Source organism: Syngnathus leptorhynchus, chromosome 11 (genome assembly GCF_054491065.1).
Source record: "Syngnathus leptorhynchus isolate UIUO chromosome 11, UIUO_Slep, whole genome shotgun sequence".
Classification (NCBI taxonomy): Eukaryota; Metazoa; Chordata; class Actinopteri; order Syngnathiformes; family Syngnathidae; genus Syngnathus; species Syngnathus leptorhynchus.
In genome coordinates this window covers 8,514,066-8,537,198 of record NC_141205.1, presented here as the reverse complement: position 1 = coordinate 8,537,198, position 23,133 = coordinate 8,514,066, and the positions used below count along the sequence as shown (strand labels likewise).

Below are 23,133 nucleotides of genomic sequence, written 5' to 3'. Positions count from 1 at the left end.
AAATGTTCTGGCGCACTGAGATTTTATTATCAGAGTGCAAAACCAGATTCTGCAGATGGATGTCACATTAATAACGAATTGCATTTGCAGAGGCATTTCTGGAAAGCAATGGCCTGCATCGCATTATCTATTGCTGCTCAGTTTGTACACATTCGACAAGTTTGAAGGCTGCGCGGTGTGGCTGCTAAGGTCATTGCACTGGAGAGAAAAGGGGGAGAGCGAGGGAAAAAAAACAGACTCCCTTCGCTACAGCGCCTCCATTTTGAATAGCCATGTAATAGGGGATTGGCATAGTTAGTGTGTATGTGTGTGAGTGCATGTGTGTGTGCGCTCGGCTGTCGCCCCGCTGAGCTGCGTAGTGTCAACAAGCCACAGCCGAACACCCGTCGACATGGACGACCTGTTCAGCCCGCGGAGGTAAATAAATAGTTTCATTTTTTCTCCCTCTGCATTCTTTGCCTTGTTGTGGACTGGATTCGCTTCGGGGATTTGTGATCGCTAGCGTCCACTTTGCACGAAGCGCTCGGCGTGTCAGCAGTCACGAAGTTGTGGCTAACGAGCTAGCCAAAAATAACAGCTCGGGTGCTAATGTCACGGTCCCTTGTAGCTAGCCTGCCGTTTTTTTTGATGCTACAATGCAATACAAATGGCGACATAGAACAGTTAGCCGTGATGTGATGTGTGTAGTTTGCGGGTACGTTCGGTGACTCTGCTGTTAAAACACCATTTGCGGGTTAGTGTGGAGTTACATACGCGGGTTGCCACAAACATACATATGACATTTTAAGTGCATGCTAATAAGCAATATGGAGCACCGCTGCACTTAAAATGAAGGCCGACACGTTTGGGAGCACACAACAAGCGTTTGTTCGTGTAATGGTGACTACAGTTCTGGTGCGAAAATTAACAGTCCGTGACCTCGCGTGATTGATTGACAGGCCTTCTCGGCCGCTGGCGTCAGGTTTCGCTTGGCCTAATGTCAGGAAACGTCAACAGAGCGCGGCACCCATTGGCTGGCAGTGAAGAGTGGGCGGGGCATTGCGTTTTAACGAGATCACTGAGCAGATGAAGCGGAGATAATCAGCTGAGAGCAGCGATCGCGCAAACCTAACTCCCGTGATTTCTGCTTGTCATTTATCAAAGCATTGATTGACTTTCATTTTTTTTTAAATCTTTTTTTAATTTTCAAAAATATCTGCATGTCTTCCAGGAGCTTGAACAGCACTCAAGGCGAGATAAGAGTGGGACCAAGTCATCAGGTAAAAAAACGACTGACAGAAATGACTCTCTTGGGTGCACACCGAAAGCAAATTTTTACTTTATTCTCCATTGTTGCAGGCAAAGCTTCCCGAGCTTCAGCCTCGTCCTGCACCAATTTCCCATTCTCAGACAGAGAATGAGGAGCTTATGTGGACACCTGGTGTCAATGACTGCGACCTTCTCATGTACCTTAGAGCTGCGAGGTCAGTGTCGCTGACACTATTGATTAGAATTAAGTTACTTTAGTGATCTTCTGCAGTCCCAGGGCTCAGACTGGTGTTACTTCCTTGGTGATGCAAATAAAAAAATATGTTGTTCTATTAGCTTTTGAGTAAAAATATAATAGACATCTATGATCTTTTTTTTTTTTTTTTCCAAGGAGCATGGCGGCATTTGCAGGGATGTGTGATGGGGGATCCACAGAGGACGGCTGTTTAGCTGCCTCTCGTGACGACACAACGCTCAACGCTCTCAACATGGTAGGACGAAATCTCGATTTTGGTGCACTACTAAAAGAGGACTTACCTTTCATTGTATATCCCTCCCAGTTGCATGCAAGCCACTACGATGCCGCAAAAGCTCTCCAGCGTCTGGTGAAGAAGCCTCTGCCAAGGCTTATTGAGAAGTGCTGGTCTGAGGATGATGTGGTGAATTTCTACTGCTATAAATTTGTTACAGACATCTCTTTTTTTATACTATAAGACGGTAAACCTGCTACATAGTTGTCATGTAATTTTTAAGCAGAAAATCTTGAAAGACAAATGATATTCATCATGTCATTTACACTAAAATATGATTTTCTCACTTTTCAGAAACGCTTCATTAAAGGCCTCAGACAGTATGGAAAGAATTTTTTCCGTATTCGAAAAGACTTCTTGCCTAGCAAAAAGACTGTAAGTGAACACTCTATAAAGTCTAACACTAATTCAGTGCAACTGATAATATAACATCCAGAATTATATATATTTTTTGGGAATCACCAGGGAGAGCTGATCACATTCTATTACCACTGGAAAAAGACTCCAGAGGCTGCAGGAACGCGAGCTTATCGACAACAACGCAGGCAGCCGTCGTCTCGAAAGGCAAAGACTCGCTCTGCTGCCGCTCCCGTGAGCGCTCCGTCTCGAAATTACTCTGGTGAGCATGTGTGTTTTGCGTTACCTCTCTCTTTCTCTATTCATGCAAAATTTGGGAATTGACTCTTTTTTTTTTTTTTTTTTCCTTGTCATCCTCAGTGGATGCAAGTTCAGCTAGTGAGGACGAACTTGACAGTGAAGATAGTGAACAGGAAGTGAAGAGCTGCAGCCACTGCGGTACAACACGTGCGTATGACTCTCGATTGGACTGAGCTGTGTACATTTTTCAGCTTTTAAGGACGCGTTTCCCTCAAACAGGTTCTAAGGATTGGCACCAAGGGGGAAGATGCAACCCTTTGCTGTGTACAACCTGCCGCACGTATGAAAACAAGCACGGCTGCCTGCCGGCGGGACAGAAATCTTCAGGCACGTCCTTCATGTTCAAACCCGTGAAAGGGGAAGAGGAGGGGAACAGTAAACATGGCATGAGGACACGGCGAAGCAGAGCACCTGTAAGCATGACACTCTTTGTCGACACTCATAAACATTCACGTTCATCATTTGTTTTTGTTTTTTTTTCTTTTCTCGCACATACAGCAGTTGTCGTCGTTAAGAAGCGGCCACAGGAGACTCACTGGCTCTCCCACTGGTGAGGATCAGCAGTCCACGACCCAGAACTCCCAGAGTGGAACGACAGCATCTAACGCAGACAGTAAGAATGACTCCAGAAAGAAGAATAACAAGGTAAGCACGGAAGTTAAGCAAGCCACTGAGATTCAGACAAAGGGCGCCTTGAGAGTAGTTTGTTGTTGTATGTCATAACTCGGCTAAGCTTTTAACAATCGGTTAGTATATTTCTTCAGTTATAATGCCACGGCATTTGACGTCATTGCCTAATCAGAATCATTCAAAATTGTGTATTTGTTCTCCAGAAGGTTAAAGAAGAGGCAGCCACACCAAAGACAATGAAACGAGTCCGGGAGATTCCTCCTCAGGAGCCCAACGAGCCTGAAAAAGTCAAATCTAAAAGGCCAAAGACTCAGGTGAGAAACGTGTAATAGGTGAAAACCTTGACCACGTGTATGTTGTAGCTGTTAGCCGTGTGTCAACGTCTCCCCCACTCTCGTAGGAGCCGCAGGATTCTCGTTCCGTGGAGGCCGAGGCGGAGGAGGAGAGCTCCTCAGAAAGTCGCAGCGCTCAGGACGACGGCAGCAGTGATGCCAAAGACATCGATCAGGACAACCGCAGCTCCTCCCCCAGCATTCCCAGCCCTCAGCATGGCAACGAGAGCGACTCCGACTCTTCGGCCCAACCGAGCGTCGTCCCCCCAGAGCCCGCAGCCCCACCGGCCGCCCAGGCTGACGCGGCGGTCCCGCAGGCCCCTCCCTCTCAGGGCCCACAAAGCATTCCCACTTCTGGCTCACCTCCGAGCACGTCGCCCCCATCTCCAGAACCACCTCAACCAGCTGCTGCGCAGTCCCCTGCCAATTTGGGCCCGAGCAGCCGCCCTCTGCCCGCCCCTCATTCTCTCTGTGGTGCACCGCCACTTCCACCCACAGTGGCGCAGGAGTCTCCCGTCTCGTCCGCATTTCAGGTGCCGCCTGCTCTCAGCTCGGTGTCCTCCCAGCTGCCACCGACCCAGAGACCCCCGCCCTTCTTTAGGGAGTCACAGCTGCCCCAGCCTCCTCTTACCGGCCCCCAGATCAAGCCTCCTCCCACCACGCCGATTCAACCTTCCCACAAACAGATACCGCACCAGGCTGCTCCCCCCTTCCCCCAGATGCCCTCCAACCTTCCACCCCCACCTGCTCTAAAACCTCTCAACTCTCTGCCCAATCAGCATCCTCCAGGCGCGCCCCCTCCACCTCTTCAGCTCATGCCCCAGCCTTTGGCTGTGCAGTTGCTTTCAGGCCAGCTTCCGGTGATTTCTCAGGCTCACACTGGAAAGAGTACCGGTTCGCCTCATCCATCCGGCGCACCCTCGCAGCCTCACGCCTCCGCCACGTCGGCCTCAGTCGGCCCCGTCCCCGGCCTGCAGCCGCCCTTCCCTCCCATCGGGCTGAGATCATCTCCGAGCGCCGCGGTGGGAGTGCCTCAAATTCAAATCAAAGAGGAGCCGCTGGATGAGATGGAGGAAGCGGAGAGCCCGCCGTCTCCACCTCGCAGCCCTTCACCGGAGCCTACCGTCATCAACATGGCGAGCCACGCCAGCCAGTCTGCACGGTGTGTCTTTACTTTCCCCACAGTCCCTATAATGTGGCTGAACACGCTTCCCCTTTTGAGTAAATGCATCGCAAATTGCTTTTAAATATTTAATGGCCACATCTTAGACTATTTTCCGATCCAGTATTTTATGTGTATCAAATGGGGAGAATTGATAGCAAAGTTGTTTGTCGTGCTGACTTTCACTCAGCTGACAGGGGAATCGATACTTATTGAATGTACAATTAAAAATGACCCAGTCATTGACCAGTTGCCGTCCAAGTGGTTTGTCTTTGGATGGATGGCTGGATGAGCGTCCATAAAGTTGGCCCAAATGCAGCAAAAACCAGAATGCATCAAGTATTGGTTTTGTGTGACTAAAAGAAAAACAAAACCCATTGCCAATAATCATTCGCCTCTGTCATTAACATCAGGTTCATCAAACACCTGGATCGCGGCTACAACTCCTGCGCTCGGACAGACATGTTCTTCACGCCGCTCTCCTCATCCAAGCTGGCCAAGAAAAGGGAGGAGGCCCTAGAGAGGTCTCGCCGGGAGGCGGAGTTCAGCGCTCGGCAAGAGCGTGAACGCGAGAAGGATCGGGAGCGAGAAAGGGAGGCGGACAGAAACGCTGTAAGTAAAACAAGTGGTGGATTCATTCTTTTGCCAAATGTCAGCAATTTTTAGATGACTCAATTCACAATGTTAACAAAGCTATGAGAGCACATCGTTGATTTATTTTTATTTTCCAATGTTTCCAGCGAGCATGCAGCTCCTCCCACGACGGTCGCATGAGCGAGGCTCAGTTGGCCGCTCACGGACGCGCCATGTACGAGCAGCCGCCCACCACCGTGGCCGCCGTGCCCCCCTACATCGGCCCCGATACGCCGGCCCTCCGCACCCTGAGCGAATACGCCCGACCCCACGTCATGTCCCCCACCAACCGCAACCACCCGTTCTACGTCTCTCTGAGTCCCGGCGACCCCATGCTGGCCTACCACATGCCCGGCCTGTACGCCGCCGAGCCGGGCCTGAGAGAGCGCGAGCTGAGGAACCTCCGAGAGAGGGAGCTCCGCGAGAGGATGAAGCCGGGCTTCGAGGTCAAGCCCCCTGACATGGAAACCCTGCACCCCTCAGCCAACCCCATGGAGCACTACGTCAGGCACGGGGCCCTGGCTCTGCCCCACATCCCGGGGCCTCCTCACCACTTTGCACCCTTTCACCCGGGGCTCAACCATCTGGAGAGGGAGAGAATGGTGATGGCCGGTACCCAGCTGCGCCCGGAGCTGAGTTACGCCGAGCGCCTCACAGCCGAGCGGCTGCACGCCGAGAGGATGGCCTCCGTGGCGTCGGATCCCGCAGCCAGGCTGCAGATGCTCAACGTGACGCCGCATCATCACCAACACTCGCACATCCACTCCCACCTCCACCTGCACCAACAGGACCCCCTCGGTCAAGGTGAGCGCTTGAACCGTTTGACCAGCACGTTACAAATATACCACCTGTTGTCAGATGACCTTCATTCTGCGCTATTTTGAGGGGTTTTTAAGGAACTGATTTTGGCAGCATACCTCCAAACACGACACATTTTTGACACGGTCACAACCCAGACGTTTCCTGGCGCCCGCCTATTATTTACAAACATTATGCATCGAGCAGTATAAAGGATTTGGGTTTACATTTCATGCTCATTCACAGGTTCAAGCCCTCATCCTCTGGTGGACCCGCTGGCAAATGGACCACGTCTGGCCCGCTTCCCCTTCCCCGGGGGGCCTATCCCCAACCCTTTGCTGGCTGACCTTCCACATGAGCACGAGATGCTGCGCCACCCTTTGTTTGGTAAGTCTTTTAGGTTACACTTGCCCATCTCTGTGCTCTGTGAATACCCCCCCCCCCCCCAAAATGTTTTCATTATTTTGGTATTCATATTTAAATATGGGACGGCATAGCGGTTAGCATGTCTACGTCACGGTTCTGGGTTCTTAATGCCAGCCCGGGCCTTTCTGTGTGGCGTTTCCATGTCCTCACTGTGCTTGGATGAGTTTTCTCCAGTTCCTCTAGTTCAATTTCAAAACATGCCTCGGGTGTAAATGTCGTGTGCGAAACACTGGACAGCTTCCTTTATTTTCAGTCACTTTGTGCTCTCCGTAGGAGCCGCGTATCCTCGAGAGCTCCAGGGTCCAATTCCTCAGATGTCAGCCGCGCATCAGCTCCAGGCCATGCACGTTCAGTCGGCAGAGCTGCAGAGGATGGCCATGGAGCAGCAGTGGTTGCACGGACATCACCTGCATGGAGGCCCTTTGCCCAGCCAGGAAGATTATTACAGGTGAGGACCTCTTCTACGTGGTCAATCAAAGATGTCAGACCTTGACGTCTGACTTGAATATGCTGAGTAGGCAAGCTTTTACTAATTTACCCATTCCAAAAAAATTCAAATCCATCAAAAGACCAGTAATCAAAATGAACATTATTCCGCTGTTTTTGCACAGCCGTCTGAAGAAAGAAGGTGACAAGCCATCGTGAGGTCCACGTGGCGCCTTCGTCGAAAGAAGCCCGTACTTAACGCCCAGTAGAAAACTGTAAAAGAGTATTTGTGTGTCTTTTGTTTTCATATATTTTACGACATATTTGTCTATGGATATGCGCATTCCTTCTTCAGCACTTCACAGGCCTGCTAAAGTCTGGCTAAGATTTTCACAGGAATTTATACTTGCTATATGAACAATGTCACAGGTTCACGTGAGATTCCAGAACTTTCACCAACTTACTGTTTAACAGTTTCATATACACAACTCCGACTTCGCTAACACACAGCTCTCGGAAGATTTGCAAACAGACTTTGGCGTGTATAAACGACGATTCCTTGTACAGAATTGCATTTAAACCAGTGTTTGAATGAGTGTTAACGACCGAGCATGACTCAAATTAGAGTAGCATCGTCTTGTTTAGACCGGAAAGCAACTAGTAGAGGTTGGTTTTACTCCAATTATGCTCAAGATTTGTCTAAATCCTAAAGTTTTATATTCAGTATCGAGATATCTTTTCACAGTGCGACCTGAGCTTTATTCACTCCTTTTTGAGCTTGTAAATATTAAATGTTCACAATATTCTATATGAATGAGTACCATTAGTCGTAGATGTAACCCTCGTTTAAGCAGGAAACTTTAAGCTCTAACACTATATCATATTTTAAGCGATATAATTATTAATTGGAACCGGATCTGTGGATTCATGCATTTATACATCTATTTGATACAAATAAGAGAATTGGAGACAGATTAAATATTCACCCCAAAAAACTGCCTTGAAATTTAATATTTATGTGTATCCAATAAAGTGTGTTCATTGCATATTTATTTCAATAAATATTCTGCAGTGTCACCGTAAGTTCTGAAGTGCTTTCATGACACTCGACTCATTTCAACAAGTTTCCTTGGCACCAAAAGTGTCATAAAATATTTGTTTTTTGCCTCAATTAATCTGCTCAACTCCTTGCGACCACGTCACAAGTGTCGCTGTCTAAAAGAAGCTCCTCAACTCACTTCATCAATATTTAACACAGACTCCCACTGCATTTGTTTCCTTTTATTTTTCAAAAATATATATGCTTACTTTCTCAGTATCGTTCAGGCTTTCATTTAGTCCATCTTGGTTAGAGCCGCTCTGTTCGACATGAAAACGACAATCTGTTGAGCTAAACTTGTCTTCCGCTCCTCAATAATGGTCCAGATACAAATAGCTCACTTGGCTAATGGATAGAATTGTGCAAACTAAATGCTAAACTTGGTTTCAACACATAAAAACATCACACAAAAAAAATATATTAGTCACCCCCCACTTACTTATCCAAACTTTGGAAATAGTCAATATTTTAAATATTGGGATAAAATTTCCTACCAACCCTGAAATGGTGTCATACTGTTTTGATTAAGTGGAATAAATCTATTTGATGAATGGACCCATGTGTAACTTACTAAAAATGACATCTAATGTAAATATGTAATTGCCATTTTCAGGATTCTCCATCTTCACTTGATCTGTCGCAGGTACTGGATCGCTGATAGCGCGCTCACGTTTGCAAGCAGAGCTAGAAAAGATATTACACATTTTTGCTTATATTGTCATGAAGATGTTTGATGCACAGAGCAATATATATATATTTTGCACATTTATTACCGTTATCAAGTTAGTGATAAATGAAGTGCCTGTGGAGTGTCCAATCTAAAGTAAAAAAAAATATTGAAAGTTTCTTACCTGCTTTCCAGGCATCAGCAGACTGAGTATCTGATGATGTCAGTACCCAGGAGGCAAATGCAATGCAGACCAAACACATGTCAGACTGCTGCAACGTAGACAAGACGCCCTGTCGCACTAGAAGAAATAATAAATTATTTTGCTGCATTCCTTTTCCCATCTGCTATGATTACCTGGTCTCTGTATTGCTCCCACAATCCTTTGCTGCTCAGGTAGCGGAGTGGAAACTCTTCCCACCACAGGAACGATACCGTGCTCCTCCCTTTGGCCTAGAACCTCCCAGGCATCAGACCTTCTGCACCAGACGCTGCCTTTGTCTCGGAAGCGGATTTTCCCGAACGACAGTACGATCGTCCCGCTTTGAGACTCAGTCACTCGGAGAGCGCGAGAGACAATCCGGACAGGTGAAATAACGTCGTTTTCTGAGAGGTCCACACTCAAGAACGGATCATTCCAGTTAGGGAGGGTGAGTTCTCTGACGGTCGGATGTGAGCAGGAGAAGATCGGGATGGGTTTCCACTTGTGGCTCTGGGCTAGTGATATTTTATGCTCGTATGTACAAATCATGTCGCATCCCGAAGCCGATGAGATGCATTCGGAATCGTAGATGCAGAGGGATTCCAGATCTTCTCCTTGGACAGGTGCCGCTACTATCGATCCCAGATGGTCTCCTTTCTTCTCATCGTGGTGTAAATGTGACTGTGAAAACGAATCCTTGAGAGCACATACATTCTGCACGCTTTTCTTTTTCGTCATCGCTCTAGGCGTTATTGAGTCCCCGATTGGTACTGGGGTCTGGCTCCTGGTTCCACTTTCCACCTCATCCTCCTCCTGTTGGGTTTTGCAGCTCAGATCAGGACTGGGGTTCCCACTAATGCCCAAAAATTGCCAATAGTCTTCTTCAAAATCACACACAGAGAAATCCCAGCTGGATCTGTCCGCCTTGGAGTCATCCGGTTGTGTGAAATAGTCCGAGTCGGCGGCGTCGGACACATCGGTGAGACCTTCGTCTGTCAAATGATGCTCCTCGGGGTCCACCAGGGAGCTGCTTAGCGACGGTACGTCGGACATCTCCACGGGAGGCGAGCTTTTCCCCGTCCTCAGCTGTAAAATATCATTAATGGTTAATTTTTCCATTTCATCCCAGAAGGCGGAGATGGCGTAGACGCACGGCGTTCGGTCTTCGGCCTGGGCGTACGCTTCGGGGCTGTCGGCCACCGGCGTGATGATGACATTCGGAACCAACTGAGGAGCGTCAACATCACATATTGGAAGGGGAGGTTCTGTTTGGACTCTTGACAGATCCGCTTTCTGTTGGTTGGAGCTTGGCAAGTTCTCAACAAAAACTTGCATATCAGAACCGGATTCAATCAACTCCTCCTCAAAGAGCTCCCGAGGCACAGATTCAGAAGCTGAGAGATACATTTCAGAATCAGAACTGTGAAGGGTGAAAAAGTCAACACTGTCCTCAAACTCATCTGAGTCCACCCGATCCAAATGAAAAAAATCACGTATGGTGCCTTCTTTGTTGTCCTCCATTATATGATCACTACTCAGGTTTCCTTCATCTTGCGTGGTACCAACCTCGTGTAAGGTTCCTTCACTGTCGTCTTGCACGGAATTGTCACCATGCGGTGTTCCTTCGACGTCGTCTTGCTTCCTTCTATGATCTTCATCGGTGTCTCCTTGGTCGTTTTGCTCTATTTCATCACCACACGGGGTTCCTTCTATTTTGACTTGCAACGGGGTATCACCTTCATGTGTTGCTTCTCCACCGTCACCCTCAGTTCCTTCTCTATGGTTTTTCATTACATCGCCATCGGATTCTTCTCGATTGTTTTCCATTATATCATGAAGGGTACCTGGAATTATATTTTTATCATGTTTTTTTCCTTCATGGTTTTGCTTTATATCTTCACCATCCAGGGTTTTTTGTCTCTGGCTTTTATCTAAATCCTGCCTAGTTTCCTTCCAATCATTTTGCGCTACATGACAATAACCTTTCTGCTCTTCCATTTCTTTACTTCCGTTTTGATTGATATTTCTATTCACCTCACTTTCATCGTCTTGAGGCTCCCGACTGGGCTTGCTCGTGTCTTTTTGTAGTATACTTCTTTTTTTCTTTGGAGTTGCACAGGCCCGACGCGACCCCGGAGTGTCATTCAGCGGCAGTGTCACGAACCAACGCTCTTTCTCTTCCCTCTGGGGAGCTTTGTTGCCATACTCGGCCTGACATCTGGCATTTGATTCACGCTCAATTGAAAGTGACCTCCCGACGTCACTGACGGCCTCCGGTGTTTGCACGATACTTTTCTTGATCTCTTCTGGGTTACGTTCCTTAATCACATGTATCTCCTTTCTGTACCCACTTCCTATATCATCACATATATGAGTCTCTTCATCTTCATCATGAATGAGCCCCATTTTAACACAAGCTGTATTATTCTCATCTAAGCTCTGTAGGGTTGAATCCAAGGGAATTGGATAACGAAGGCCCTCAGGGCGGGCGAGAAGAGGTTGCGGCAAGCAGCACTCCTCACTCTCCTTTAAGAAGTTGGACCATTCCTCCTCGGCAATGCGCATGCTGTGATCCAAGTCGTCCATTCCGACACCTCACATGCTTTCCTGGGAGTAGAAGTAACGCAAAGGTCAGTGCGCATGTGTTTATTTTGTCCATTTGTCCTCTTGTCTCCTTGATAGCTTTGAACGGTTTGTGCTAAATATAGGACACTTATATAGCTGTCATTTGGAGACTGTATTGTATTAAGATTTAAAGCCTCGGTGCAAATACGGAGTGTATTCCGGTCATAATGCGTCAACAGAGACAAAATATTTGATACATTTTATTGCAACAATAACATTAATATTGTAAAATAAAAAAATATATAAAAGATTTGACAGTTGTTGATGTCGTCACAATATTATGGCGAGTATCAAAGTATCTTTGCAGATCACCAAAATGCTTAACAGCCACGCTGAGGTCAAATGACTGCGCAATATCAGATTACAAAATAAAGTCACATGTGAATACACAAACTAGGTAGATGTAAATGTTTATTTAGCTCCATTTGTCTGTACCGACCTGTCCTAAAGCATGTTTCAAGTCTTTTACTTGTGACTTATAAAAAGTCACACATTAGCCACACATTCTCTGTTAGTCAATTCCATTTGTTTTGAGTCTTGAAATTGTCAACACTGCATACTTGCAAGGCAAGGACAAACCTTCCAGTGTGAAGTCTCCTGCAGGAAAATGTCTTGTTGTCTGGCGACCTTACATATGTCAGCCTGGTGCCCTGTACCGCTCTTTTATAAATAGAATACGTTGGGTCACATGGAGCTGCTGCTGCTGCTGCTGCTGCTGGCGAACATGTTCTGCACTCTAGGACCAGCGGTGTAACATTTCAGTACCCTCAATTATATGACATTGAGCGACAATATTATACTTCACTGTTTACATAAAGGGCCGAATCAAAGACAACATAACTGAGAAGAGGAATTTGTAGGAGCAACATTAAATTGTCTCCATGCAACTATCTACATTGAATGTTTATTGATTATAGATTACATCAATAAGATTAAAATAGTAATTTTCCATAACCATAATGTAACAAAAGTTGTAAATTACATTTTGGGAATATATAGTAAACTATTTTGAACAATGAATTTGACTTACAATAGAACATAATTTTCCACTGTATTATGTTTGAGTTGGATTAATTAAAAAAAAAAAATAGACATGGGTGAGTACCCATAAAAGAATGAAAAGAAGAATAAAAGTTTACAAAAAATTGAATTGTACTCAATGTTCAACCAATAGGAAAAAAAACTAAACAGACAAAGCAAACATTTACTGGAAGGTGCTTTATTTCTCGCAAACATTCACCTCATCTTCACATCACAAGTACACCATTATCAAACAATAGATAATTTCGTATAAAAACATATGCATGTATTGCGCTGACAAATCTCAAACGCACGAGGCAACAAGGAAAGTCACGTCATCGCTTTTGTTTAGAAATATTCACTCATGCGCTCGTTCAAATCTCAAGTGCACAGTTGTGAAAATCCAAACTGTCACAAATGAAACTTAGTGAGCGGCTTCATTTTGAGAGTGGTGCATATCGTAAAAGGCCACTGGATTACGCGTGAACTATGAATTCAACATTTAAAAGTCTTCATGGCACAGGCATCATTACATTGGATTTGTTCCGATTGGCAAACACGTATATACTGTACAGTCGTTGATATTGAAGAGTACGTTCGACAATAAAATTTCACCAAAAAGCTAGCAACACCTTCTCCTGAGCATCTCTGGTTAAAATAATTTAAAAAAAAAAAATTGTATTTACGTACAAAAGTGCACCAACATCTTGTTACTCTGCATTTAGCATTTTCTTCATTCTAAATTGAGGTGTTTTTCTCATTCTGTCAAAAAAGATTTCTTCAAACCAAAGCCTAGTTTGCAGTAAGCCATTGTTGAATATGTATCTTTAGAATAGCACAATCACATGTGAAAGAGGCAAAACAAACATTAAAAAAATAAAATAAAGTGGATCTATTTGTTAAAATGTCAAAATATACATTTATGCCAGTTTCTGGGTTAATTTCCAGCGAAAAGATAACCTTAGTTCAAAATTAGATCATAGTTAAAATAATTTTGCGCTGTAGCGGTACGTGCACACATATGTGATATCTGCCTTGTAGAAGGGAAATACATTCACTTTGGCTGATTATAGACAAATAAATAGAAAAATGTCACTCGCACGTTCTTAGTTGGCAAAGTACAGTAGAGCAATGCAAACGATTAAAGAACAGGCCTGACGTATTCCGTCGTTATGATGCTAATGACGCCGTCAGCCAACTAGGTCACTGGCTCACTGCACGTGAGCCCTCAAACCGGGGAGGCCTCGTTTGCGGCACGTGAAAACGATTAGTCAATGTCGCACGATGTCGATTAAAAATGAGAGCGATAGAATGATGATTGAAATGAAAGTTGTTTGAGACGGTAGCTGCTTCTCTGTGAAGAAATACATTAAATTAAATGAGCTTGTTCATAAATAAAAAAAGTAGCATGAACTGTAATTTAAGATGTTAGAGGCAACATTGAATAAAAACTGAAAATTGGCTTCAAAGAAAATCAAAACATGACATCTTTAACATGACATGGTTCCTTGGTTCGCTCCTCCTACGCACTGTAGACCCTGGTGGTGGATGCGGTGGGTGTGATGGTGCTACTTGATGTCGTGGAGGGACGCTCCCTTCTGACGTATCGTTGTTTTCTCGCTTCAAAACGGGAAAAGAACAATACAAAAGTATTTGCAACAAGACTCGACGCACCTGTTTGGTGGCGATGAGGTTAGCTTACCTGCCGAAGGAGGAATCATGACAGCCTAGAAAAAGAAAATATTGCCACAGTGACGCAATGTATAGGCCTAATTAGGTTTGCATAAACAAAGTGCACTTACCGTTTCGCTTGGTTGGAATATCAAAGCTGTATGAAGACAGAAAGTGAAGCTCAAGTCATTTGCAACTTCTGCTTTTACGTTAAACTTTCTTACCGAGAATATAATGTACATTTGCCCTAGTCTAAACATTCAGCTGTTGGCAATACAAACATCACGTGAGCCCGATAGCAGTTTGACATCAAGTTCAGTCGCCAGCAGAGGGCGATATTAGCAAAAAATGTCTAACTAAAATCAGTGAATAATCTGCTTAATTCAATTAATCCTAAAAAAAGACCCCACACTGATTCCGAATGAGTCGCAGTGAGAGATTTGAAACTGTTTGTCAAATATGGACCGCAAATGTAACGGATTTACCCTTGTTGCGGCGGTAGAATATATTTGGGAGTCGATGGGAGCGTTTGAGGTAGAAGGAGGCGGCGACAGAGAGTATCAAGAACAGGCTGATCAACAGCGTTCCGAAAAGAAGCGAGGCGGCCACGCCCGCACCACCTGCTCATGGACAGCAGACAAAAAGCACAATCAACGTGCTGCAGCCAATTTGCACAATACAACTTGAAAAAAAAAAAAAAAAAAGCTTTCACATTCACATCCAGTTTTCCAGCTTAATGAAAATTATTTCATTTGATTAAACGCTTGCTGTGGCAAATAATAAGAGTGTGAAAGGGGAAATGATGCTATCTAAAGGTGATTGTGTGATGGGGCAAACATGTTGAGTAGAATTTATGATTAATTATCTTTCACAGTTCTTCAATTATTAACCCATGAAGTAGAAGTAATATCAATATTGGGAATATACATGTATGTAATGCATTAAGAGAGACCTTCTGTTCTTCACTGGAACATTTATAAAAAAAAGATATAAAAAAATAAATACAAATCACACAGACGTTGCCGAAGGAAAACTTACCAATTTTAGGCATTACATTTGTGACTGTTGTGTGGTTTCTCCTGTCGATTGTGTAGTCTAATGGTGAAGACAGAAAATTGAGCAACATGATTTCACATTTTTACTGATGTAAAGAAATGACACCAACACTCCAAATCGCTTACTGTAGGTGCAGGTTGTTGCGTTTTCAGACTCTACGGCGGCAGGGTCGCACAATATGCAAACAGTGTTGCTGCTCTCGAGGACACGCAAGAAGCATCCTAAGTAAATCAGATCATAGGATGAAATTGTCCCACAATGAGAATTCATTTGACATTAAAATACATAATGAATATCATTGAGATGACACACTAGCTTCTAACAAGGGAAATCATCTTAGTCGTCGTCGCCATAGCAACAATGAATGACCTACTTTGTGGCCCGTAAAATTAGTGGACCTACCAGGACATCTTTCATGTTGTGATAACGTGGTGAGCTTGGATAACCCAATTAGAAATCACACAATTCAATGTTTAGCATGTACATTCATTGGCTTGGCATTTATATAGCTTCTTATCTTTGTTGGCTGCACCTTGAGTTATTTCTAACCATAACGGCTTAAGTCAATTGCAATTGCTGATCCATAATAGCTCATGTAAATCAAATTCAATCATACATTTTTGATATAAAACCAGATACCTGGTTTGCAGCGAGTGTCGTTTGAACACGAGTTATTCGTCCTCAGCTTCTCACTGCAGCATTCAAGTGAGTTGAGATGTAGAGCCTGTGGACAGACAATATGGCCACTTGTGAGAAACTTCACCAAAGCTGAACCAAGCACACAGGACTGGTTAATTTTCTACCTTGGTTACGAGCGTCTCCGGTCTGATAAGAATCACTGTTGCTGCCAAGACTAATAGGGATGACAGAGCCATGTTTGAGCCCTTTAGACACAAGGAAGAAGAATTAAAAGAAAGAAGAAAGTTATATTCACAGACAAATTAAAATTAATTTATGTATATAAATGAATGTAGTCATCCCTTGTAGAATAAAATCAATGATGCAGCCACCAAACATTTATTTTGTTGGAGACAGAATATTTTAAAGCTTCCATATCCTGCCATTCTATCTGTGACATTTAATGGGTCGGTCCTGTTGAGAGGCGTGGTAGTCTGAAAACGAGAATGTAGATCTGGCTGTTAACTGGAAAAACGTAAGCCACTGTGTTGAGGCCATGCAAAATTTTGTTACCCTTTGTTCAATAAAACTAAAAGTGCATCAGTGTGTAAAAAAAAAAAAATCAATGCAGTGAAGCGATGACGAGGCAAAGCCCGATTGTTGAACGATGGGATGCCCTCCACTTGGTGACAGAAGATACAGGTAACCTGTGGAAACCACCTGTTCTCAGTCATACCACACACGTCATCGCTTTTTTTCCTGCAAGTACAGCCTTGAGTTCTATTAAACAAGCCCAAAGTAAATTTCCGAGTACATTTTGACGTTATTTTAAGATTTTACAGTACTTTCCACAACATTTTTTCATTTGATTGATTCCTGCAAGTTTTTTTTTTCGAATGCAAAAATGTGTGCCTGTGTGCTCTTAAGGTTGGGAAACATTTCGTGAGGGGTAAATAACTCGATCATTTCAACGTTTGATTTGGCATTTAAATTGATCAACCCGTGCCACCCGATTGTCGTTGTGCAATCCAATTAAAAGACATCGACTGCGGTTATGAAGCAGCTCTTATGTCCTATCATAGCAGATCACAAACAGATCAGCTTGGGATTGCTAAATTCGAGAAGAGCAAATCACTCACCAGCAAAACTGAAGAATCTAACCAGGACCAAAATCCAGGCTTGATTCACTTGACGTGGAATGTCATCTGTTCGGGAAGATTTATGTCAGATTTGTCATCGACACACCTCCGGAGTTGGCTCTGCCATTAAACGCAGCACCTTGCTGCTCGCGTTCAATCGGCTTGTCAACATCCGTGGGGAGTTTTCACAGTAAAAGCTTCACGCAGTCAAATAATGAATTGATTGCCAACATCCATAGGGAACCTTCAAAATAAAAGCTAAACTGTCAATTACATACTATGCTAGAAACCATATAAATAGTTTCCTGGAGATACCATCCGGATTTGAGTTGATAGAATGGGTGCTTTGGTTCGATAACAACTCTTTAGAGTCTTGATGTTTTCTGTTATTGATTTTTTTTCTCAACTGGAAACCCCATACAGTCTGCGAGGATGAAGGGTCACGTTCTTTGTCCGAGGGCACATGAACGCACCTCATTTTCAATCACTCTGACGTCCTAGAAGCGGCAGATTTGAACATCTTTATTGCTTATTGCTTACAAATACGAAATTGTAAGTCTGCGTTGCATTTTATCGTCAAGTACGCAAGGGAACAAAGTTAACATGACTTGTTTGTGCTTTCCTTAATAGTATTACCTGTAACATTCTCTGGACTAAATTCTTGCTAAGCTAATGCTAACAACATACTTAGCTAAAGCACTGAATGGCTAATGTTTTTTTTATTTTTTTTATTGCTTAAACTAAAATAAATAAATACATAAATCCACATTTTATCTTTTGGAGCAGCAGAAGCAATGAATCACACGGCGAATATAAAAGAAATACTGAACACACAGTCAGGAGGATGCAGGTGAAATGATGCATGTTTGTTGATTCTTTGACATAAACAACTTGATTGATTTCATGCAGTGTATGTTAGTACTTTTTTTATTACAATCAACAGAAATTCAGGCCCCAACTTCACAGACTCTCAGTTTTTCTTTGGGTCTCAGTTTTGGCGTGATAACACTCAAAACTTTTCTCAGGATATGAGTTTGTCATCCAGGAACTCCCAGCAAAGTTCACAAGAGGTAAGACAATTCAGTCACCATAAACAAATTCTGAATGACTGACACATTGTGTCAGATGTTTGTTTCATTTCAAGCCGGTGCAAAAATAATATATATTTTTTCCCCTATACAACTGTCTTCCTTTTAGTGTAGTGACCCAAAGATTTCAACCCGTTATCAGTCCAAACCTCTCTTGTTTGGAGGAGACCCAAAGGACTTTTTTGGAGACTCCAAAAAACTTTTGGATGCATTTGAGGAGGAAAAGAAAAAAGCAAAAGATAAAAGTGACCGGTAGTGTTCCTTCTTTGCTTCGTGAGCTAAAGAAAACAAATCTTTAGAAATTGCGCTGCCATTCTAATGACACGTTGTTGTTATTGTTTTATAGTGATATGCTTGCAAAAGAATGCCTTCACATTCGTGAAACCCTAACCAAAGTAAGTAAATCATTTCTGATATTTATCTTGTAAAATAATAAACCACACACTATTTCAGGTTCAGCAACTCGTTGCAAACATGGAAGAGAACACATCCGTATGCCAAACCATCCTCCAAAAGTTAAGCGATTTGTCTTCAACATGTATGTTGACATGATTTAGAGTTTCAAGTAACTGTGAAAAATATGTGCTGTAACACGCAGGCAAGTTTTTTTTATTGACCACCAGATGGCGCCACATACTCCTCTCACTCAATTATTCTTCTCATCCTCAAAGTGCAAAATCTAAGCAGTATCCAGAGCGACCTTTCACAGCAGTTTAAAACGTTATTGGACGCAGTGAACTCCCAGAAAGAGATGATGATAGAACTGGGGGAACATGTACAAAAGGTGACGGCAAATTTCTTTCTTTACCTTGCAATGATAAACGCATATATGTCGCATGAGCTGATTTTGTGATTTGATTTGTGTCAGAATGGAGACCGCAGCATAGAACTCGGGGCAAATATGAAAAGCGACTTGGAGTGTCTGAGACGGGAGCAAGAAAAATCCAATTTGAAACAAGAAAGCAAGCTTGAGGAGGCCTTACAGCTGCTCAATGTTTTAGTTTCTGAGCACTCGGCTAAGCTCCGTCCTCTTGAAGTAACTGACAAAGCCATGCAAACATCACCAGGACGGGACAAAGGGGTCCAAACGGTACAAGATACATCGGACGGGCAGGTCTCTGCTCTGGACTGTGTTGTCAGAAAGCGAAAAGAGAAAAGCATAAGTAGGTACAGAAGGCGACCTCTGGTCCGCCAAAGATCCAAGTTCACTGTCACGGATGAAAACAATCAACCTCATACCGACAGCAGCAAACAGCAAAATGTTTCGAGGGCTCCCCCAGAGTCAGTCCAGTCGAACACGAAAAACGTCGGATGTTTCATCACACCTCTTAGCTGCTGGTCTCATGATAGTAGCCGCCCTGAAAGCCCCAAAAATGTCAACCCTGACTCAGAGATCATTCTAATTGAGTCCAGTCCTCCTGATCTCCTCTGGCATCTTTTTGAAGTTGATTAGGTGTGAAATACAGTTTTGTGGAAAATGGGTCATTGATGTGTATTATCGATTGTTTTGTCAAAACAAAGCACTTTGGTTGTGGTTATTTATTTGGTTGGATAGTTTTCGTTGGAGAAAAAAGACGTGCGCATGTTTCCAAAGATCTTTGTCATGATTAAGGGTTATTTATTTCCCATCACCAAGAAACACGTTCAGTTTCTTTTCTTATATTTGCATTTAACTTATTCTGTATTTATGTTGTCGGCTTGTCAGTTGAAAATAAAGCCTCACTCACAGATTTATGTTTGTTCAAATTCATGACGATATTGGTAATTTTGGGATTATTGTTTTGTGCTGAATATGAACATGTTTTCAATTTTCAGTTACCCTTCTCCAAAATACTTAACATGCAGTCGGTTTTATTTGACTATAGTTTTTTTTCTTCTAAACTATGCAAGAAATAGTAACGGCACACCCAATTGGTGATGTAGATAAGATGCATGTTTATTACAAAAATAGTTGTGCAGACTGCATTCATCGACGTTTGACAAAAGGGATAAGGAATCACAAAAACTGCGGGGATAAAATCTGTCACCCTCAACATTTTAAGCAATAGAAAATGGCAGAAGGGAAAAAAAAGGAAATAAAAATATATATATTATATGTATCTACTTCAAACTAATAATATGAAACATGACTTTTTTCCCTCAAAAATAATTTTCTTAAAGCTTTTTGACTAAATAGTGTGCGTCGATCTCATGCAAGCGTCTTTTTGTATAATTTACTACTAAACACACTTTTGAAGTGCTTACCATTTGAATCTGTTCACAAAATCCAAGCTGACATTTTTTTTTTTACTGCGAAAGGTCTGCAGGTGGAGATATTAGTCCCCTCGGATTTAAACTTGCCACCAAACAAACGTCGTAGTTGTCGTGCATCAAAGCACGCCGAGCGACAACCGTCCATCGGTTGTCCAAGGTGTCCAGTTCCAAGATGTCTTTTGTGATATCATCGTGACGATCTGGGAGTCACAAAACCATCAAGCATTATTCTGTTAAAACATCCTTTTAAAATACACAGTGTTTGGAGAAAAATTCCAGGACCGATTTACAAATGAAATATTTCGAAACTAAATTTCCCCTTTGAAGAAATCCCCTGAACCGTTCCAGTCCTGCAATTTTTCTGACACAGCCTATATATGGACAAAGACGATAATCTCACCTGCTCCTTTGTAGTATCCGCACACATAAATCTTTCCTCCTACCACTCCTGCATTTGAGGCATTAGAGCGCAGTGACAGTTGAGCGCATGGTAGAGCAGGTCCATCCCTCCAGTAATCCTCATCCGGGTTATAGATCTCCACAGCATCAAGACAGTGTCTTGACTGTCCTCGGTCCACACCCTCACAACCGATACCCCCTATTGGAACCACATTGCAACTTTTTGAATCTGTAACGAACCACTTGACTTTCCTCTGGTCATCCTTACCCATGACAACAATTTCCTCGTTGACCACAACAGCACTGCATCTGTATTTGGAATACTTCATCGGACGCAGCTCCGTCCATTTATTTATATTTGGATCATACTCAAGAAGACGGTTGCTAAGGCGATCTGGTTCATCATCCATTCGGTATGACTGTTTAGTCAAGAGAGAAGGTATGACAAAGGAGATTTGGATTGTTCCTGGTGAATTTGACACATTCAAGTTAGTGTTTTTTTTTTTTTTACCTGTGGAGTTCTCCCGCCAATGACGTACAGGCGATCCTTCAACCTGACCACGCTGTGATAAGCCAGTGGTATTGGTAGAGGTGCTGCACTGCGCCAAGGTCCTCCTTGAAGAGACCATCGCTCCACACAGTTAGTGATGAGAAGCTGGTTCTTCAACCTCATCAGCCCACCAATCAGATACAAGGTATCACCCAAGGAGCCCAGCCCATACGAATCTCGATACTCCGCTGATGTCAGGCGCTCCCAACTGCCTTGGGCTTCCACTTTGTACCTGCCAAACCAAACCTACGATAAGTTCCTTGCATTGTTGCTCGATCGTCTTTTCATCCGTCTCACCTGTAGAGCTCTACATCCATTTCTTTTTGTCGGGACATCCTGCGGGCACCTGCCTCCCCTGATACGATAATGGTATTGTCTTCGGTTACGACTCCCGCACATACATAGCCCAGAGCGTCTCCGTATCGAGGTGAAGTGATGTAGTAAACTCGACCCGTCGTGGGGGCGTAACAGAAGCTACGTTCGCTGTAGTTTTCATATCTGGACCTGATCCCACTGCTGTCATTACCGATACAGAGCAGCAAATCGGTGGTTTCCATCCCATACCGTAATTTTAGTTTGCGTGGTACAGCGGAGGGATGCATCTCTACAACCTCCAAAGCTTGCCTCATTATCTCCAGACAATCAAAGTCAGCTAGCAAGGCTGTATTCCTCTTCATTGTCTCTTTTAAATAGTCTGGGTTGATCAAGGGTAGGCGAACTTTCCTGAGGAGCTCAGGGAGGTGCTTGCTACGAACTTCTCCTTCCATCAGAAAACTGTGCTTGGCCCAACGAAGAACCACATCTAAAATGGTTTCTTCTCTTGAAATATTAAGATCATCCGAGCTGATCAACTTCCCTAGTTGGTGCGCCTCGAGATCTAAAACTTCTTCATTCTGGCATACCTGGACAAAATGCTGCCTCAGATAGCGCTGAGCATGATCGGCAAGTTCCTCTGCTCCCAGATCTCGGGCAAAGTAAAAAACGCCGAGGCAGTTGGAGGCGTCCATATTGTCGGTCATGTGCTGCTGACATTGGGTGAAGACATCATCCATCTGAAACAGAAAAGCTGCGATCGAGATCCCTTGCACGTTGGTGTTGGTGAGAGGAAGATCTGAGCTGTACATGTAGTTCAGAAGGAGAGACAAGCTGTCGGCCGGGGTGTCTCGCAGGAAGATTTCTCTGTTGTTGCACTCACGGAGGCCACAGGTGAACATAACCCGAAAATAGGGACTGAAGGCAGACAGAACCAGGCGGTGACAGGGAAAGCTCACGCCCTCGGCGATCAGCACTACATCTGTCAGGTGCTCAGTCTCCCTCATCTTCCTTAACTGCTCAAGCAGAACCTGTCCATGCTTGGCCGTGAAATCCATTTTTGCTTTGAGGTTGAAGTGTGAAAAATCAACGGACTTGTAAATACTGGGGTCTAGCGAAGGGGCGTTCACTAAAACAGAAATAGTGGTCGTATCAGAATCCTATTTGGAGTGAGGCATTCTCATGATTCGTAATACGATTTCAGTATTAGAATGAGAAAAATTCAAATATCTCCGTTGGCAAATCATAACATTTTTAAGTAAGACTACATAACATGCACGTCCACTTCATACACTGCTCAGTTAACGTGATCATAGAAATAAAGCCTTACCAAATTCATCAGCTTCCCTTGCCGCCTGCCATCTCAGAAGAACATTGAAGATCTTGTTTTTTTTTTATGGGACAGCATGTGTTATTGTCATCATTCGGCAGTGGGTCTGAGTCACTGCAGGAGGCGAAGATATGTCCCCCCCTCCACTGCTCTGGGCCTCTGAGCTACTGACCCCAAAATAGACCCTGTTTTGGTGGCCTATATCGCTTAAAGGTTAAAGTTCTTCTGGTCAGGTTAGGTTAGCGTTTAAAAATGTGACATC

The 23,133-nt window shown here is 43.9% G+C and overlaps 5 protein-coding genes across 13 annotated transcripts; 2 read left to right on the top strand and 3 right to left on the bottom strand.

The window, feature by feature from the left end:
* The first annotated feature begins 135 nt into the window (after positions 1–135).
* Positions 136–7,919, top strand: rereb (arginine-glutamic acid dipeptide (RE) repeats b). 5 transcript variants are annotated; one of them, XM_085924328.1, is made up of 17 exons: positions 136–417; positions 1,211–1,259; positions 1,339–1,463; positions 1,640–1,739; positions 1,809–1,907; positions 2,073–2,153; positions 2,244–2,397; positions 2,496–2,582; positions 2,655–2,848; positions 2,934–3,080; positions 3,269–3,379; positions 3,466–4,559; positions 4,973–5,171; positions 5,300–5,996; positions 6,237–6,377; positions 6,690–6,864; positions 7,028–7,919. In XM_085924328.1, exons 1-17 carry the CDS (start codon positions 392–394, stop codon positions 7,059–7,061), a joined length of 3,513 nt encoding a protein of 1,170 aa, XP_085780454.1. In that variant the 5' UTR covers positions 136–391; the 3' UTR covers positions 7,062–7,919. The 5 variants fall into 5 exon arrangements, 4 of the variants coding, with proteins under 4 accessions (XP_085780454.1, XP_085780452.1, XP_085780453.1 ...); XM_085924326.1 differs by lacking the exon at positions 136–417 and adding an exon at positions 463–694 and having other exon boundaries at positions 2,937–3,080; XM_085924327.1 differs by lacking the exon at positions 136–417 and adding an exon at positions 463–694 and having other exon boundaries at positions 3,272–3,379.
* A 203-nt stretch (positions 7,920–8,122) lies between these two features.
* perm1b (PPARGC1 and ESRR induced regulator, muscle 1b) lies at positions 8,123–11,396 on the bottom strand. Its single transcript, XM_085924329.1, has 3 exons — positions 8,966–11,396; positions 8,793–8,909; positions 8,123–8,625 (listed from the first exon to the last, which is right to left on the bottom strand). Exons 1-3 carry the CDS (start codon positions 11,394–11,396, stop codon positions 8,567–8,569), a joined length of 2,607 nt encoding a protein of 868 aa, XP_085780455.1. The 3' UTR covers positions 8,123–8,566.
* Positions 11,397–12,657: 1,261 nt separating this feature from the next.
* On the bottom strand, positions 12,658–17,108 carry c11h1orf159 (chromosome 11 C1orf159 homolog). Of its 3 annotated transcripts, none has more exons than XM_085924942.1 (9): positions 16,940–17,108; positions 15,986–16,066; positions 15,822–15,906; positions 15,308–15,403; positions 15,165–15,221; positions 14,612–14,746; positions 14,258–14,283; positions 14,159–14,182; positions 12,658–14,079 (listed from the first exon to the last, which is right to left on the bottom strand). In XM_085924942.1, exons 2-9 carry the CDS (start codon positions 16,055–16,057, stop codon positions 13,978–13,980), a joined length of 597 nt encoding a protein of 198 aa, XP_085781068.1. In that variant the 5' UTR covers positions 16,058–16,066; positions 16,940–17,108; the 3' UTR covers positions 12,658–13,977. The 3 variants fall into 3 exon arrangements, with proteins under 3 accessions (XP_085781068.1, XP_085781070.1, XP_085781069.1); XM_085924943.1 differs by having other exon boundaries at positions 12,659–14,075; positions 14,158–14,182; XM_085924944.1 differs by lacking the exon at positions 16,940–17,108 and having other exon boundaries at positions 12,658–14,075; positions 14,158–14,182; positions 15,986–16,061.
* Positions 17,109–17,293: 185 nt separating this feature from the next.
* Positions 17,294–19,757, top strand: iho1 (interactor of HORMAD1 1). Of its 2 annotated transcripts, none has more exons than XM_085924940.1 (8): positions 17,294–17,491; positions 17,726–17,789; positions 17,859–18,009; positions 18,137–18,279; positions 18,374–18,422; positions 18,481–18,565; positions 18,699–18,811; positions 18,896–19,757. In XM_085924940.1, exons 2-8 carry the CDS (start codon positions 17,734–17,736, stop codon positions 19,478–19,480), a joined length of 1,182 nt encoding a protein of 393 aa, XP_085781066.1. In that variant the 5' UTR covers positions 17,294–17,491; positions 17,726–17,733; the 3' UTR covers positions 19,481–19,757. The 2 variants fall into 2 exon arrangements, with proteins under 2 accessions (XP_085781066.1, XP_085781067.1); XM_085924941.1 differs by having other exon boundaries at positions 17,298–17,491; positions 17,883–18,009.
* A 246-nt stretch (positions 19,758–20,003) lies between these two features.
* On the bottom strand, positions 20,004–22,626 carry kbtbd12 (kelch repeat and BTB (POZ) domain containing 12). 2 transcript variants are annotated; one of them, XM_085924563.1, is made up of 5 exons: positions 21,527–22,626; positions 21,191–21,461; positions 20,948–21,098; positions 20,681–20,878; positions 20,004–20,480 (listed from the first exon to the last, which is right to left on the bottom strand). In XM_085924563.1, the coding sequence occupies exons 1-5, from the start codon at positions 22,597–22,599 to the stop codon at positions 20,314–20,316; spliced, it is 1,860 nt and encodes a 619-aa protein (XP_085780689.1). In that variant the 5' UTR covers positions 22,600–22,626; the 3' UTR covers positions 20,004–20,313. The 2 variants fall into 2 exon arrangements, with proteins under 2 accessions (XP_085780689.1, XP_085780688.1); XM_085924562.1 differs by having other exon boundaries at positions 20,681–21,098; positions 21,527–22,599.
* Between the last annotated feature and the right edge of the window lie 507 nt (positions 22,627–23,133).

Bases quoted from the DNA above. Each gene is read 5' to 3' on its own strand.
- c11h1orf159 (XM_085924942.1), bottom strand. From the start codon at position 16,057: ATGGCTCTGTCATCCCTATTAGTCTTGGCAGCAACAGTGATTCTTATC. The intron at 15,222-15,307 runs GTAAGCGATTTG...CTTCACCATTAG, and splicing joins CGCAACAACCTGCACCTACA to ACTACACAATCGACAGGAGA. The intron at 14,183-14,257 runs GTAAGTGCACTT...TTCTTTTTCTAG, and splicing joins TATTCCAACCAAGCGAAACG to GCTGTCATGATTCCTCCTTC.
- rereb (XM_085924325.1), top strand. From the start codon at position 636: ATGCAATACAAATGGCGACATAGAACAGTTAGCCGTGATGTGATGTGT. The intron at 2,398-2,495 runs GTGAGCATGTGT...TGTCATCCTCAG, and splicing joins TCCGTCTCGAAATTACTCTG to TGGATGCAAGTTCAGCTAGT. The intron at 6,865-7,027 runs GTGAGGACCTCT...GTTTTTGCACAG, and splicing joins AGCCAGGAAGATTATTACAG to CCGTCTGAAGAAAGAAGGTG.
- perm1b (XM_085924329.1), bottom strand. From the start codon at position 11,396: ATGGACGACTTGGATCACAGCATGCGCATTGCCGAGGAGGAATGGTCC. The intron at 8,910-8,965 runs GTAATCATAGCA...TATTTCTTCTAG, and splicing joins GGGAGCAATACAGAGACCAG to TGCGACAGGGCGTCTTGTCT. The intron at 8,626-8,792 runs GTAAGAAACTTT...TATCTTTTCTAG, and splicing joins TGCTGATGCCTGGAAAGCAG to CTCTGCTTGCAAACGTGAGC.
- iho1 (XM_085924940.1), top strand. From the start codon at position 17,734: ATGAATCACACGGCGAATATAAAAGAAATACTGAACACACAGTCAGGA. The intron at 18,010-18,136 runs GTAAGACAATTC...TCTTCCTTTTAG, and splicing joins CCCAGCAAAGTTCACAAGAG to TGTAGTGACCCAAAGATTTC. The intron at 18,812-18,895 runs GTGACGGCAAAT...GATTTGTGTCAG, and splicing joins TGGGGGAACATGTACAAAAG to AATGGAGACCGCAGCATAGA.
- kbtbd12 (XM_085924562.1), bottom strand. From the start codon at position 22,599: ATGGATTTCACGGCCAAGCATGGACAGGTTCTGCTTGAGCAGTTAAGG. The intron at 21,462-21,526 runs GTGAGACGGATG...TTGGTTTGGCAG, and splicing joins ATGGATGTAGAGCTCTACAG to GTACAAAGTGGAAGCCCAAG. The intron at 21,099-21,190 runs GTAAAAAAAAAA...TTGACTAAACAG, and splicing joins TTGGCGGGAGAACTCCACAG to TCATACCGAATGGATGATGA.